Below are 15909 nucleotides of genomic sequence, written 5' to 3'. Positions count from 1 at the left end.
CTCTTACCATCAATCCTTCAGCATGTGCATAGAGTACATCATCTCAGACCTCCCTGACCGGCTATCACATCTTAGATAATTAGACCACAAAGCCAGTGATTCCAAAAACTCCCAAATTCATTCTACCCGCATCAGACCAAAGCTCCTCAAACGGACCACACCACCAATATCCATCTATCTATCTCGACAAACAAACCAAAAACACTCACCATCAAAAATAATGGGCAGCAAACCATCAAAACCAGATCACGCCAATGAATCCAACAAGCCCGATCAGCAGTCAACAACCACCAACCTATCCACCCAAGAAAAACATCCATCTACGAACAACACTTCCCAAACATCAACAATGCCAACAACACAATCAACACCACAAAAAAAACGAAAATACTATTCTTCAGGGAGTGATGCGAGAAAACTTGGCTTCTTGTCTGATTTGGGACTTTGCTGTTTCTTGTGTAGTTAAAAAACTCTGCATCCGAAAACAAACCAGACCAAGCCAGTCTAGGCCACAGTTGAACGGTCTTAGTTAGTCAAATAGAGACGCTCGAAAGAACCTTCCTGAGTGGTTGTTCGAATGCCGCAAACGCCACAAAGATATGGTCTTCCTTCTCGTCTGCGTAGCCTATAGCTCTGCTAGTCTTTGTGCTCCTGCCCGCGGACTGGACGCTGGGCTACTGGTTGTTCATTGAATGAGGGTAGCAGTACAGCCTTGAGATATGACGGTGCTGTGTCATTCGATGATTGCGCGAATCTGCCGCTTTACAAGAGAGAGCATCAATGGATCGCATTTCTTGGACAATGCTAAGCGTATGAGAAGCAATTGTGCATTTCGACCGATGTATAATTGCGCGTTGCTGCGACAGGAGAATGAAAGCGACAGCACGTGGGTTGTGAGCAAAACATAGGCAGGAGATATGTACTCCTACTCGTGCGGTCATAGCGTTCGAGAAGTTTGATCAACCAGATAAATCGGCGATAGTGGAAGGAGCGAATCTCACAGACGGGTGTCGGGAAACAGGATCGATTCACTGCACGACTATCTCGTAACAAGGAAAAGTTAAGAACAGAAAAAAGTACAGTATACCGATACACCAGTTACAAACGCCACTCTCCATATTCTGATACTCCCAATCTCCTTGAAGCACTCCCCAAATGCAAGTATAAAGTTGTTCGTACAAATCGTCAGTTGAATTTATCCCAGTCAGGGTCATCGTCAACGGGTTCCTAACCCATTGTAACTTGTGTTTCTTCTCCCTTGTTTCCAGATCTTCTTACGACTCCCAGTTTGAGTAGTCTTTCCCATACACTGTCTCTGATCAAAGCTCTGTCTTTTGCGAACAACAGGCCGTCAATTGTGGATAGAGTTTTGCAGCCGTTGCTGAGAAGGATCTCGTATACGCGTCTTCGTAATTTGGTGTCCTCGTCCAATCGAGCGAGGTGCTCGGCATCAGTTGCATAATCGGCGTTGGGCAGACGATGTGATATGGCCATCTGCAACTGTAATTGTGCTTCGGACATTGGCTCTTCGTCAGATGAGATAGTGCTGACAGTATTATTGGCTACAGAGATGGGAGCATAGAAGCCATGAGTGATGGGATTGTCTCTCAGATCTGTTTTGCGAAGATGCGGCATACGTGCCAACACGGCAACAGTCTTGCGAAGACGCGCGATGCGGTTTCCAGAAGCGTGAAGTTTTTCCAAGCGTGTGATATTGAGAAGTGGACGTATGTCTGTGATTGCGTTGAAAGAGACGTTCAGTGTGCGTAGATTGGGAAGTTTGAGGCCAAAGTCGTTAGGCAAATCTTGCAGGCCACATGATGCCATTTCCAGGTTTTGAACACTGTGATAAGAGTTCGACAGGTCAAGAGTCGGGATGATGTTGGATGATAAGAACAATGAGCGGGTAGATAATCGTTGGTTGAAGATGGTCAACTGTTGGACGGGAGAGTGCTTGAGATCTTGCTTGCGCATAGACAGCACGTCAATCTGATGCAGCTGCTCGAGACCTTCGACTGTAGGCAATTTGTTATCGTCTACGTTCAAATAGCGCAGGTCAGTGTAGTCTGAAACGTTCAGAGAGGCCAACTGATTGTTCTGCAACGACAAGCAATGAAGCTTAGAGCTGACTGAGGAATGTTGACCCGTCGAGAAGTGTTCGATCTGGTTATCATCTGCTGCCAGTTAGTCTTGTCTGAGGACATGAATATCATAAAATTACATACCAAGGATTAAGCGTTCCAACGCAGTGAGGCTTTGAACGCCAGCGACAGTGGAAAGCTTGTTGCTACTCAAATCCAGTTCTTCAAGGCGATGAAGTTGGCACCCTTCGAAGTCTACCCTCGATAGCTTGTTACGGCGGACAGAAAGTTTGATCAATCCATCCATGTTCATAATGCCATCTAAAGTGGAAATTTGGTTGTCGTCGGCGCGGAGTTCTCGAAGATGAATGAGCATACACAAGCCACCCAGATTGTCAACTTGATTGTTAGAAATGTCGAGATATTGTAAGTTCATCATGTGACTCCAAGCAGTGAGACTACTCAATGCGTTCGAGCGAAGATTGAGCTTACGAACAGACGTGGGCGCACCTTCAAGATGAGCGACATTGTTGCCCGAAAGGTCGAGATCTTCAAGACGTGTGCAGAAATCTTCCAAGTTGTGAACCGAGTCGAGACCTCTATCACGCAAGTTGAGCTGCTTGATATCTTCCCAGTATGGCTCGTCAGGTTCAACGTCAGTAAGCGTCTTGACAAGACTCTGAACAGCCATTGCATATCTGTCTCCAGTATTGGTGTGAGCCACTCGTCTCGCTAGTGCTTTTTCCGATGGACGTTCTTCGTCGACATCGTTGACAGTGAAGTCGGGAAGGTCACTAAGGTAGAATGTGCCATCCATGCGGGCAGGCGACGAAAGACCATATTCTTGGTTTGGTGCAGACATTGGAGGTCCAGGTTGGGCAACCACAGACACGCTCATCATCCGTTTGTCTGGGAACGTGGCAACGAAAGAAACTTCTCTCTGATCTTGTCCAGATGGGAATCCTCGTTGGAAAGTCTGTCTTCTTAGAGACGAGTTTCTGAGTCCGCCACGACGAGCTGGTTGAGGTGAGCGCAAAGGCCATGATGGTAGGGGAATGCCGCTCCCACGCTGCTTAGGTGCGGGTAGTTCTTCAGTCTCCGAGTCCTCGTTCAGGAGCTCATCGTCCTCACTCAGAAGTTCGTCCAGGAGCGAGTCTTCATGTGAGATATGAGATGTTTGAGATTCATCGAGAGCGGTCACAGAATTATCAGAAGCAAGCTCAGTCTCCTCTGAGATGTTCTGAGGAATATTGACGGTGGCAAGGTCGCGGAGCCCGTCACCGGTATGTGCTTGTTGCTGTTTGGCCCGAGCGATGTTAGCCAGCTCTTCGTTGCTCCAGGATGTGGCACGAGTATCAAACTGCTGCTGCTGACTCGATGCGAACGCGGAGTACTTTGAAGGCGCTGTGCTTGATGTAAATGGGTGAGCTGCGTTGCTATCACGAGTCGTGGGTCTCGAGCCAGTTGGTTCTTGTCTCTGTGGAGGTGGACGATCAGGCACCTGCTGCGGCAGCTCAGTATGTTGTTCAGACAGATCATATTCTGATTTATCTTGTTGCGCGAAGGCTTGGTGACGAGCTTGCAGCTGTTGAATGCGTTGAATCTCCTTAATTTCATCGACAGTCAAGTCAGGAATGTATGCAAATGGGTCGTCATCACTGCTGACGTTACTGGGCTGGTGATAAAAATCGAAAGTTGGCGGTTTGAGGTGCTTTGCTTTGACCCAGATCTGCTTTTCCTTATCGTAAGTCATCCCAGCGATTTGCTCAGGTATTAGGTGAGCGACCTTTTCTGGTGACAGATTGGCGACAAAATCTCTCGAAGAGGTAGACCCCATCGTACGAGCTCCACTAGAGGAATCTAGTGATGGATGTGAGCCGTGCTGCGACTTGGTCGGGCTAGCCTGGTTGCCACGTTGTGAGGCATTCGAGTAAGCTCGAGAATGACCAGCGGTCCAGCCAGGCTCAATAATCGGTGCATCGTCGAGGTCTCTAGTGGACACATCTGCATGGTCGAAGTCGAGTGCGGAAGAATCGTCGACGCGCAACGAGCGAAGTGAAGACTGGACCATACCCATATTGAACGAGTCCTGCTCGCGGAACTGCTCTAATCGACTTGCAACCATCGGATCATGCTTGACTTGACTTCTAGGTCTCCAGTTGGACTCGTTGCCCTCGCGAGAAGCTGGTCTAGAAATTCGTAAAGATCCGACCTGCCTTGCAAGGTCATCAGGGTGAAGGTGTGATCCGAAGTCCATCTCCGCGCTGGACTCTTCAACATCGTCCAAGCCGCTGTGAGGTCGTCCTTTTGCCCTAATCAGCGACATGATGTGCATGGCTTCGTCCAAGAAATCCTGGGTAGTGAATGAACGCTTGCGCATACTTTCAGAATCTTCTCTGGAAACTTCGAAAGTGTAGGCGGCAATGTCAGCTGCCACTGCCTTCGCTTTTTCGGCGTCGACTGACTCTTCTGGCAGTTCTGAGAGCTCTTCTATAGTCTCTTTGATGGCCTCGAGGCGTGGGGAGTTCGAAAGATATTCGAAAGTTGCTTCACTGATCTCAGCCTGAATCTGTTCACGACGTCTCTGACTGGGAGTAGGATTTCTAGGCCTGGTCACATCTCTTCTACTTGCCACACTGACAGTACCAGAGGCAGCGACGGAAGGGGCCTGCTGATCACTCGGGAGCGGCGCATCGACTTTGATGTGAATTTCGGAGCCTTCGCCAAGTTCTGGCAATTTGCCATCCATAGTAATCAGAGTACGCCTTCGTTTGGCAGTGGGTGCTTTGGCAGGGGAACTCTGAGGGCGTTTACCCTCTCTGATGTCAAATTCGTTGTTGTATGGATCGATGACAGGAAATTGCTCCAGCGCTTGATCGTCATCCGAGTGTCTCGACCTGATCGTGTTGCTTCTCTTCGACAACTTTCTCTTCAGCTTGAAGGGTCTAACTTCGGGTGACGATTCGATAGGTGGGGCGGTCTCGACATGAAAGCGGAATGGATGAGTGCTGCCTGGTGGAACAGCATCTGGTAGAGGCGAGCCCTCATTAGACTCGTATGTTGCGTCCAGGTCCAATCCGACAGGGAAAGAGATGTCTGCATCAAAATCATGCTCGTCCAAATCGCCTTCGCCGAAGCTGCTCAAATTAGAGACAACACGCTGAGAAGGGCGGCGTCTATTTGTGCTGATAGTGCCCGAGCTCGGGATTCTCCCAGCGTTCGATTGCGTTTCATCGAAAGGGTCGTCGCATTGGTGCACAGGAGAGATCAAGGGGTGATCCGGGTCCAGACCTTCCAGTTGACTCATTCTGCGGAACAATTTGTTGTTGGTGAAGGTATCGTAGTTGCCGAACAGCTTCAGCGGGCTTTGCGACGGCCTGCTCTTGGGTGGACTGAGGAGCGATGCCTCGTCTACATCTCCTAGCTTCGGGGTTGCCGGTACTCGGGCAGGACTGGATGGACCGGGAGAGGTCGACGTGTTGTCGTAGACTGAAGACGGCTCAATTTTTGAGGAACTGGAAGGCGACGTCTTGTTCATACTGAAGAAGCTGGGAATAGGTGGCGTACCGGTTGGTAGATCATCTGGAAGGGAGACCTCCGGAACGCTGGGCATGTTCTCGGGGCCATCGCTGTGGATCTTGCGGACGCCAGGTGTAGAGGGAAGTTCAGACTCTTGAAGACTGAGCGATGCGTCGGCACTGGTAGGAACAGAGCGCGAATCAAGGGGAGCGTAGCTGACGGCGCCAGTAGAGCTCGTGTGTTTCGAAAGGAAGACAGGACTAAAGCCCTCGCCTGACAGGTCGGTATTAGCGCTGATAGTGCGATTGCCTTGGTGCTTCGAAGCAGAGCGGTCAACGTGTAGTTGACTTGGCGAATTGACTGAGCGCATAAGGCTGTCATCTTGAGGGTCGTCGTAGTTTGTGTTGTTGACTTCTCTTTGACAGGTGCCTTGTGCATCGGGAGATTCTAATTGCGATGGTTCAATTTGCGATGGCCATGGTGGGGGACTGGAGGGAGGCATGATGGTATTCTGTAGAAGCCTCGAGGGACTGTTTGAGGAAGTCGGACGGTTGTTGGAAGAGGTGGGACGAGCTGGCGAGAAGATGTTCTCGAGACCAGAAGGGCCAAAGAGATCGGTCTGGTCACCGTAACCGACCTCACCACGGACGAGGCGTTTCTTCCACTCGAGAGTTTGATGTTTCGCAGGCGAGCGTTTGACTGAGTCGTGGTGTACTACCGACGAGTCGGATGGTTGGCGTTGGACATTGGATTGAGAGGAGGGGAGAGTCTTGAGCGGATTCCGTTGTTTGACAGAGCTGCTGTTTATGTCGAAAGCGCCGCTACTCCTACGCGGGATTCGACTAGACGACGACGAAGTTTGGTTCTTTCGCACGGAAGTGGCAGATTGGTGGTCTGTGGTGGGATTTGACAGCGACGGCGGCTCGACCCAATCTTCGTCTAGGTCTTCGAGCCATGGCGCAACCTGAGACGACATGTTGATTGCTGTTTGTGGTGGGAGCGGACAGGCAGAGGAAGACGAAGTTAGGCGTCGTGTCAATGGGTCAGCATGATATTCAAGCGATCCAGACTAAGTCGTCATTTCACAACAGCGCCAAAGCGACAATCAATAATATGGATGCGATCGAGATAAGTCGACCTTTAACTGGATTCCCGAAAAGTTGGCACATGTTTGCGATGAACTGCTGTGGGGGGTGTCAGAGCTTCTGTTGCGCAAAACACCATCGCCCTGACAACCGGCCTGCTCCACTGTCGCTCAGCCAATCATCTGCTCTGTCTCAGCCAATCCTCTCGCCGACGATCGACAGCCGTCTTTTCTCTAGTTGATGGCATTTCCTACAAGCAGTCAAAGCATCTGAAGCCGTCACTTGTCAGCTGTCAGTGCTCGCAACTCGCCCAACACGACGGGCCCACGCGTGGGCTTAGGCTGCCAATTCAGCTTCCTGCCATGCGCCAACTACGTCCTCAACCGTCGTCGTCCTTCCTCCCGTAACGCCATCGCCCATGCCTCCACGCCGCTGGCTGTGGCCTTGCGCCGATTCCCACGTCCTCCGATTGCCCGCCTACCAGAACCCTACCCTCCACGCCTGTCTGGTCCACCCTGACAATCCCGACGATATCCTGGTATCCGACTCCGACGATGATCTGGACGATGACTTCCACACAGCCAAACGCCAACGCATTGAAGCCATTGCCCATTCCTTCCTCAATGGCCGCCCCATTTACATCCCCTCTGCCACCTTGAAAGGTCCCTTTCCCGCCGACAGAGATTTGTCTCTCTGCCATGAGCCTTTCTCAAGCCCGCCTGCCAACTCCGTCTCGCCTCCTCCCATCGTCACTGCCGACACCTTCATCCGCCGTAGACCTGCACGCACACGGCTGAAGTCGCCCACTCCCGAGCCCACCTTTACACCCTCCAAGCCTCAGCAGTCCTCGCCGCTCATCCTAGAGAAGCCTGCCAATCGTCCTCAATCTTCTCGCCAACCTCCTCGATCCTCCAAGAACAAATCTCTACGCTTCGACCTCCCGTCTTCTGCTGTCTCGGCTCCAAGCACTGTTCTACCGCCATTGCCCAAGTTTGTTGCTATCAATAAAGTTCTTCAAACAAGGGACACGCCAGACAAGCCTCCAAGCTCTACAGCCCCTTCTCACACGACACCTTGGTTCGCCGATCGCATTCCCGATTCAAGTTGTATATCCCCTAGCCCTTCGCCTTCAAAAGATGCACTTCCTGCTCTCTCTTCCAGCAAGCTGGCCAGTGTGTTGAGGCAAAGACCGGCGTCATCCCTGAACAAGGCCGAGAAGGCTCCTTCTTCGACACACAAACTGCACAAACTATCAAGCGTGAAAAAGAACAAGAAACCAATCAAAAGAGTTTACCAAGCTGCCGCAACCTCAGACACCACTTCGCCTTTCATTTACAGGAGAAATGCAACGCTGGCCAGGAAGACGGTTGTGCCAGAGAAAGACAAGAGCGTCGAGTGCGAGGATGTGGTCAATAACCCGAGTGCAAGCGAAAAGCAGTCCAAAACTCCAGCCTCGCCTGTGAAACGTCATGCGGTTCTGTTTGAATCTTCTCTGGTCGTTCCCGAGCCTAAATTGTCGCACCCTCCGTCAGCAGTAGCCGAGCCCGAACGCTCGCCAGAACGTCCCCAGCATGACTTTGTACCTGCAATTAACATGTCGTTTGGCCAAGAGTCTTTGGGCATGGACTTCAATATCATCAATCATTTCAACGACCGACTGCCTGGGTCCTCGGCGAACAAAGAAAGAACAGACTTGGGCGAAGGCACCCCAGAGAATCAAGATCTACCCGTTGTGACTAGTGCTCCGGTTCTTGATACTGAGAACGAAACACTGAGCAATGATAAAGTAGCACCGGAAGAGGTTGAGGCTCAGGAGGCACTTCTAGAGAGAACTATTCAGGAACAACTCACCCAGGAACAGCTTACTCAAGAGCATCTCACTGCGAACGAGATGGATGTGCCATCAAACGAAGGGAATGAAGCTTTGGTTCCTGAAGGAGGAAATGCACCCCCGCAAGTTACCAATAGGCTAGCCGGTGAGCTAATGGACGATACTGTCCTCGAAGATGTAGAGGAAGCTGAAGACGGGCCTATGGATGACATGCCATACATCAGTACTCAGGCAGCCATACAGGATGCTCATCGCGCACTGTTTGATGCGTCTTCTCCCTTGCAACTCCAAGAAGAACCCTCTGAGCTGCCATTCGAGACTCCAGCCAAGCAAGTCACCAGTCGTGCGTCAAGTCCCGTACACACCATCACACCGTTCCATCAGTTCAATGCGGAGTTGACAACCGACACACAAGCACCATTGCCTAATACGCAGGCCTTGTTCGACGGGTTCTACTCTCCAATCAAACTGAGTGCCAAAAAGCCAAGAAGCACGAAGAGGGCTAGTTTTGCTCCTTCAGTCATTCTTGAAGACGCAGATGATACTGTTGCGAGTCTCGCGAACGATGCTTCTGTGCACGAAAACAACGAAGACCATGTTGAGTCTGATCTCGACGACTTCTCTGTAGCTGACGACCAGTCTCCTTTGCTTCGCAACTCGATTAGTCCGGCGCTTCCTCAAGGTCGGACAAGTACTTCTTCAGTCCAAAACCCCTCAGGTTACTCCCCTCCTCGAAGTTTGTCAGACCGTAGCGACTCTCCGGACTTCATATTGTCTCAGAGAACCACGACATCAAGAAGAGGCTCCAGTGGTCCCGTATTACCTGTCTTGCAACAAGAGTCAATAAGCCTCTCAGAAATGTTCGATTTTGTAAGCAGTCGACGGGGTGTGGATGTCGATACTCTTTTGTCACAGAACACTCCGACGTCATCATCCAAGGTTGGGAACAAGAATGGACAGAGATCTGCTCGCTCATCCCAGGCAAGACCTCGCTCATCACTGCCCAAGTCTCTATCATCTCAGTTGAAGCGGCCGCATTCATCACTGTCTAAACCGCTCTCTGAGCAGAGTTCTGGCAAACGTCGTTCTTTGCGCCTCTCTTTGTCACAACCGAACCCTCAGACGGAAGATGATCTTGACACTGATATCGACATTGATGGTCCTCCGGCCACCCAACCTCATCTCAACGACGTGGGCCTCGGCAGATCTTTTGCCTCTGTATCATCTACCGTCCCCGATGGCTCTTCTACGATACCTGATCCCAGTCTTGCGCTTAACCACCTGCAGCAGAACGCAACACCGGCGTCGGGAAAGCCTGCTTGTACACCTGGCAGTGCACCACAAAGCACAGATATAATGTCTAGCTACCAGAATGCCCAGAAGCAGTACAGCAGCCTGACAGATCTTGACAGCACGATGCCGGACTTGCCGCAGACGTTCTTGCCACCAGTCCGTTGATACTCGCAATGAGATTCTGAAAAGCCGCGTGGTCATTGATCTGAATGTGATAAGTTTGATTGGCACAATGGTGCTTGGGTGGGCATACTTTGGCGTTTTTTAATGAGGCATGATAGCATAAAGATACCCTCTCTGTTTTTATTTTCGGAAATTTGATATATTGTTTGATCGTTTGCCTTTTTGCTTATCGTGTGCGACTTTGACATTTCATTCTCTCGTGGCACGGAAGTTTGTTTTCTGAAACATGCACGACAAACTCAACACCACGAGATGCTTTGGTGAAATCGTGGCAGGCAAGGCTGGGCTTGGCTGGGATACGATCGCGCCAAGCCCAAATTGGAAGGCACGAACGTTCATGTTGAGAGAACCCTCAGTCATCAAACATCCGACTATCCGTGAGGTATATCACTACATGGAGTCGGTCGAATGGTCAGCGATATGAGTATCTGCATCCTTGCCTGTTGAAGCAGGTCAAACCTCCCAGTAGCAACTCACCGCTCGTCAACACCAAACGTAGTGCCAAAAGATGTCTGCCGCGACGGTGCTGCGTGGGACCTGCAGGCACAACGACGATCACAGACGCCTATTCTTTCCGCCGCCCCCGTAGCAGAATGTCGATCTGTTAGATGACTTTCTTGTTTAAAAAATGCTTGACTCCCCGTTCTTTTGCTTCGCATACACCTTCGTTGCTTGTTTTGACATTCGTTCGTTATGCGTGTTTCTTCTTCGGCCCTGTTGGCCACTTTACTTGCTGTTGCGGCAGCGAAGCCTGTGCCCGAAACACACGTTGTTCATGAGAAGCGTGATGTTGCTCATCGCTTCACCACTTCCAGATGGGTCAAGAGAGATAGACTTGAGAAAGATACTGTCTTGCCTGTCCGTGTTGGCTTGAAGCAGCAAAACCTCCACAATGGTGCTGAGTGGCTTATGGATGTGTGAGTAACGCTTTTCCAATGATCGGTGGATGCTTCGAAGTTCAGCTGGACCTCGACAGAGAACCAATGTTACCATGTGCCCAGAACATCAGACTGACCAACTCAGCTCGCACCCCCAATCTCCCAACTTCGGACGACACTGGACACAAGACGAGGTCATCGCCAAGTTCTCTCCTTCCAACGAGACGCTGACTACCGTTCGCGACTGGCTCGTGAAGAACGGTATCTCTGACCGTAGAATCACTCACTCCGACAACAAAGCCTGGTTTGCTTTCGATGCCACTACCGAGGAGGTCGAGGATCTGCTACACACTCAGTACCATGAGTTCGAACACAGCTCTACTGGAAATTACGTTGCAGCATGCGACCAATACCATGTTCCTAAGCACATTCAGGAACACATTGACTTTATCTCGCCTGGTGTCAAGGGTGCCAACCTTCGCAAGCGTGATTCAAAGAAGGCCAAGCGTGGACTCAGAGGTTCACCGGCCCGCAAGCAGGCACCATTTATGCCCAAGAACGTCAGCTCTCTCGCCACCTGCGATCAAGTCGTGACACCTGCTTGTATCCAGGCACTCTACAAGATCGCTCCCAACGACCCTCACGCGAAGGTCAGCCCCAACAACTCGCTTGGTATCTTTGAAGAAGGCGACTTCTACGCTCAGGGAGACCTGGACCGCTTCTTTGGCAACTTCACACCTTATATCCCCAACGGCACTCATCCAATCCCAAATTTGATCGACGGCGCAAAGGCTCCTGTGAGCTTGCAGCTCGCTGGCGGAGAGAGTGACTTGGACTTCCAGCTTGCTTACCCTCTCATCTACCCTCAGACCACAACTTTGTACCAGACTGATGACATCTACTACTCCTTCGGCAACGACCCCAACGCCACCGGACTCTTCAACACCTTCTTTGATGCCATCGACGGATCATACTGCACATACTCCGCCTTTGGCGAAACCGGCAACGACCCCGTCCTTGACCCCAAGTACCCAAACACACACGCAAGCAACGGCTACAAGGGCGCTCTTCAATGCGGCGTCTACAAACCCACAAATGTCATCTCCATCTCTTACGGCGAGCAAGAGCAAGATTTGCCTGCTTACTACCAACAACGCCAGTGCAACGAGTGGCTCAAACTCGGTCTGCAGGGCGTGTCCATCTTCGTAGCTTCCGGCGATACAGGTGTCGGCGGTATCAGAGGCGACGGCTCAGTAAACGGCTGTCTCGGCTCCAACGCCACCGTCTTCTCCCCTACTCACCCCAACTCATGCCCCTGGCTCACCAATGTCGGCGGCACAAAAATCTACCCCGGCCGTAGCGTCTATGAACCCGAATCCGCAGTCAACGACCCCGAGTCTGGCTACTCCTCCGGCGGCGGCTTCTCAAACCTCTTCGACATCCCCGACTATCAAGCTTCCGCCGTGAGCACTTACTTCTCCGCCCACGACCCGGGATACAAGTACTACAGAAACGGACAATACAACAGCACCGGAGGAGGCCTATACAACCGCAACGGCAGAGGTATCCCCGACGTCGCCGCCAACGGCGACAATTTCGCCGTCTTCAACGCCGGCCGCTTCATCCTCGAAGGAGGAACTTCCGGCTCCGCTCCCATTTTCGCATCCCTGATCAACAGGATCGTGGAAGAGAGGATCAAGGTCGGTAAAGGTGCTTTGGGCTTTGTGAACCCGACGCTCTATGAGCATCCTGAGGTGTTGAATGATATCGTCAATGGCACTAATCCTGGTTGTGGGACCAAGGGGTTTTCGGCTGTGAAGGGTTGGGATCCAGTGACTGGGTTGGGCACGCCTGATTATCCTAAGATGTTGGACTTGTTCATGGGATTACCTTGATTACTGTGTATCTTGTCTCATTCGGATATCTGTTTGATACGGTTTCTATTTTCTACTCGCGTAAAAGCATCATTTGTAGCACGTAGTCATTTACTTTCAGCAAACATGGCGACAGTCTACTTTCTTTTTCTACCAAACAGTTGACAATTTCCTGGTAGCAATTGCTTTGTGCACGACGCGGTCGGCAGGAAAGTGTGTGGTGACTCTTGACGAGCCCAACATTGGCACGCCTTACATCGCCCTGATTTGTTCTTGATACTCAAGCTTGATCTCGAGTCACATGGTTCAGAACAAAGATGATCAATAAGTAATCGAGACCATAAACACTGCTCATGTGTCATATAATTTCTTAATACTGTTTATCTGTATATTCGTGAGGAAGCAAGTATTGTCTTGAGGCCGTCTATGTGGCTAAGCCATGTCTTCTCATGCTTGTGGGATGTCGTTTTGAAGCGCAGTTCTCGAATTAACCTGTCGGAGGTCCTTGACTGTACGGACTAGCGTGATTGCTCGTCACATCGTAAGGGCTAGGTTGGTTGCTTGCCGGAGGATACGGACTGGGACGATTACTAGCGCTGTTGCTGTATGGGCTGATGTGATTGCTTGCGATGGTGTATGGTGATGGTTGTGCAAACTGTGTTTCTGAGGCGCCGGTGTTGCTGAAAGATGACTCGTGTGAGAGATGCATACCATTTAGTTGGTTATCAACATTCCGATTGTCGAAACGGGGCGTCTGAGCCGGTGTATCTTGCGCTGCTCTGGCATTCTCCATGATCTTTTCTCTAGGCCAGCTGAGGAATTCTGCCCAGTCGTCTCCGAGGATGTTTCCGATCCGAGTAACGAGAACTTCGGCAAGGCCTTTGAGATGCCATGCTCGTGGGTTGATGCTCGTCAATACGGCCCAGTATGCCAGGATGATCAGGGCGACAGGCCTTCGCTCGACCAACATGTCTTTGAAGGCGGCAGGCAGTCGTACAGCAAATTGGTCGATAAGATGTGCGCAAGTGGGATAATCATCCGAATGCTGTGATGCAGCTCCAATATACGTAAAGATATCTTCGATCGTCTCGAGACAGCATTTACGTCGTTCGGCATCTTCCTGACCAAAGGCTAGAGACCTCACCATAGAGTAGGTAGGAAAATCGGACGCAAGACTAGCGCGGACGCGATCCTCGTTACCTCCCTCGGTCCTGGAAAAGAGGCGTTTGAGCCAAGTTTGACTTAGATATGGCCAGTGAGGTGAGACGACGACCTTGATGCCTCTGCTCAGCTGGAAGCATTCGACAATTTTATCGATAGGATCTGTATCATCGTGATGAGGGTTCAGCATGAATTCTGCAAGACCAAAAGAGGAAGTATGACTGGAGAATAAAAGGGCAGCTAGAGAGTCTTCCTGGCGCAGATTGGCAATGATGGGTTGTACTTGCTGAATGGCAACACCCTGCAGGTAACAAGCTCGGTCGAAGAGCTCAGGCCTTGAACGGTCTTTTGAGTAGAGATGTAGAGCTGAAAGAGCCATGAAGTTATGCATCAAGAAACTGTAGGACAGACTATGCTCCAACAGTTCTTCAAATACCTCACCCCGGAGATCGACATCTGGAACCAGCGAAGCACTGTAACGGTAGACAAAGTGATGGTACAGCTCCAAATCTAGAAGACATAGCGGCTGAGTAGAGGCCTGAATGATTGGCGGAGTGCCGAGAGGAGTCGACCGATGCGAGACAAGATCTGGGCGTGGACTGGCGGCTTGAGGAGCAAAGCTGCATGCTATGTCCAAGCGTTGGCAGTTTCCACATTGAGGTCGGACTTCATTGCACTGGGTAAATCAGCATCTTGAATGACTGGCAGTTATGATGTTATCAGAAACTTACCTTGATATGACGAGTCTTGCACTGGGAACAGCCGTTGCGAGACTTTCGATGCGACCGTCTCATGGGAGCAGCTTTCGTATCCAGGTTGGCGATTTGGATTGGTCTTCGCGGATACGCGTTGTATGGGTGGCGTCGTATACCACGAGTTCGATTGAAGAGACTTTCGTGTAGATGGACAGGACAAGGCACAATACGGCTGTGACAAAGGTGCTCAAAAGGAAATGGAGCAGTTCAGAGTTGTGGGAGTTTGCTGTAGATACGAGACGGGATACGGCGAAATACGGCGCATCGGAACAGGCACGACAGGCGCTGCCTCAGCCGGGTTCGGGACCGAGCGCCAAGACGAGGGCTTGTTTTAGGTTTTGTTCGATGCGACACTCTTCTTGCTCGCTGTGGGAAGATATCCAGAACATCGACAAGCTCACTGCTTGACAAGATCAAAGAAACGACTTCAACATGGCATCGACCGAAGGTGCTCCGACCGAGCAACCGCACCACCAAATTCCCTTCCCCTTCTCCAATCAGGACGATTCCACGCCAGCTCCACTATTACTCACCCAGGGCGCTGAAGCTCTGGTATACCGCACCACTTTCCTCACTTCTTCAACCGCTTGCGCTCTCAAGTACCGACCAGCAAAACCATGGAGACATCGTACACTCGACATGCGACTGACACGTCAGCGTATTCTCGCCGAGGCTAGAGTCTTGACTCGCTGCCGTCGCGAGGGTGTCACTGTACCCGCTGTACTTGGCCTTGACTGGGAGCGCGGATGGCTGGCACAAGAGTGGATCTATGGCAACACGGTCCGCAGAGTCTTGGACTGGGTGCACAAGGAGAGTGCTCTGCCAAGTGACGAGAGAGGGCACCAGGTACACGCTTTGTTGCGAAGAATCGGCAGCGCCCTTGGCCGTTTACACGAAAGGGGTCTCGTCCACGGTGACCTGACGACCAGCAACATCATGCTCAGACCTGCCGAGGCCGATATCACTGAAGAGGATAAGCAAATCGGCAAGTCTGTTACCATCACAAGCACGAATGGTGAAGTCGTCTTGATCGACTTTGGCCTGGCCCAGCAGAATGTACAAGAGGAGGACAAGGCTGTTGATTTATACGTGCTTGAACGAGCTTTTGCTTCAACGCATCCCGAGGTCGAGGAAGACTTTGGTCACCTGTTGCAGGCCTATGGCGAGAGCTACAAGGGCGGAAAGACGGTACTCAAGAGATTGGAAGATGTGCGCATGAGAGGAAGAAAGAAGAGCATGCTGGGTTGAT

At 51.1% G+C, this 15909-nt stretch overlaps 5 protein-coding genes across 5 annotated transcripts; 3 read left to right on the top strand and 2 right to left on the bottom strand.

Moving 5' to 3' along the window:
• Positions 1–1227: 1227 nt before the first annotated feature.
• M438DRAFT_352588 (uncharacterized protein) lies at positions 1228–6576 on the bottom strand (the record flags this gene model as incomplete). Its single annotated transcript, XM_029906803.1, has 2 exons — positions 1228–2174; positions 2226–6576. 2 exons carry the CDS (start codon positions 6574–6576, stop codon positions 1228–1230), a joined length of 5298 nt encoding a protein of 1765 aa, XP_029764010.1.
• Positions 6577–6946: 370 nt separating this feature from the next.
• M438DRAFT_342948 (uncharacterized protein) lies at positions 6947–10146 on the top strand. The gene has a single exon (XM_029904875.1). The coding sequence runs from the start codon at positions 7104–7106 to the stop codon at positions 9972–9974; it is 2871 nt and encodes a 956-aa protein (XP_029764009.1). The 5' UTR covers positions 6947–7103; the 3' UTR covers positions 9975–10146.
• A 277-nt stretch (positions 10147–10423) lies between these two features.
• M438DRAFT_312733 (aorsin) lies at positions 10424–13048 on the top strand. Its single transcript, XM_029902524.1, has 2 exons — positions 10424–10909; positions 11016–13048. The coding sequence occupies exons 1-2, from the start codon at positions 10686–10688 to the stop codon at positions 12763–12765; spliced, it is 1974 nt and encodes a 657-aa protein (XP_029764008.1). The 5' UTR covers positions 10424–10685; the 3' UTR covers positions 12766–13048.
• Positions 12946–14873, bottom strand: M438DRAFT_312729 (uncharacterized protein). Its single transcript, XM_029902523.1, has 2 exons — positions 14637–14873; positions 12946–14581 (listed from the first exon to the last, which is right to left on the bottom strand). Exons 1-2 carry the CDS (start codon positions 14697–14699, stop codon positions 13232–13234), a joined length of 1413 nt encoding a protein of 470 aa, XP_029764007.1. The 5' UTR covers positions 14700–14873; the 3' UTR covers positions 12946–13231.
• A 219-nt stretch (positions 14874–15092) lies between these two features.
• On the top strand, positions 15093–15908 carry M438DRAFT_266710 (kinase-like protein; the record flags this gene model as incomplete). The annotated part of the gene is made up of 1 exon (XM_029900131.1): positions 15093–15908. One exon carries the CDS (start codon positions 15093–15095, stop codon positions 15906–15908), a length of 816 nt encoding a protein of 271 aa, XP_029764006.1.
• Between the last annotated feature and the right edge of the window lies 1 nt (position 15909).

This window comes from Aureobasidium pullulans (genome assembly GCF_000721785.1).
Source record: "Aureobasidium pullulans EXF-150 unplaced genomic scaffold scaffold_3, whole genome shotgun sequence".
Lineage (NCBI taxonomy): Eukaryota > Fungi > Ascomycota > Dothideomycetes > Dothideales > Saccotheciaceae > Aureobasidium > Aureobasidium pullulans.
This window is presented reverse-complemented; position numbering and strand designations above follow the sequence as displayed.

Excerpts from the sequence above, each read along its gene's own strand:
- M438DRAFT_342948 (XM_029904875.1), top strand. The coding sequence starts at position 7,104 with ATGCCTCCACGCCGCTGGCTGTGGCCTTGCGCCGATTCCCACGTCCTC.
- M438DRAFT_312733 (XM_029902524.1), top strand. The coding sequence starts at position 10,686 with ATGCGTGTTTCTTCTTCGGCCCTGTTGGCCACTTTACTTGCTGTTGCG. Across the intron at positions 10,910-11,015 it reads GCTGAGTGGCTTATGGATGT|CTCGCACCCCCAATCTCCCA; the intron begins GTGAGTAACGCT and ends TGACCAACTCAG.
- M438DRAFT_312729 (XM_029902523.1), bottom strand. The coding sequence starts at position 14,699 with ATGAGACGGTCGCATCGAAAGTCTCGCAACGGCTGTTCCCAGTGCAAG. Across the intron at positions 14,582-14,636 it reads GCAAGACTCGTCATATCAAG|TGCAATGAAGTCCGACCTCA; the intron begins GTAAGTTTCTGA and ends TGATTTACCCAG.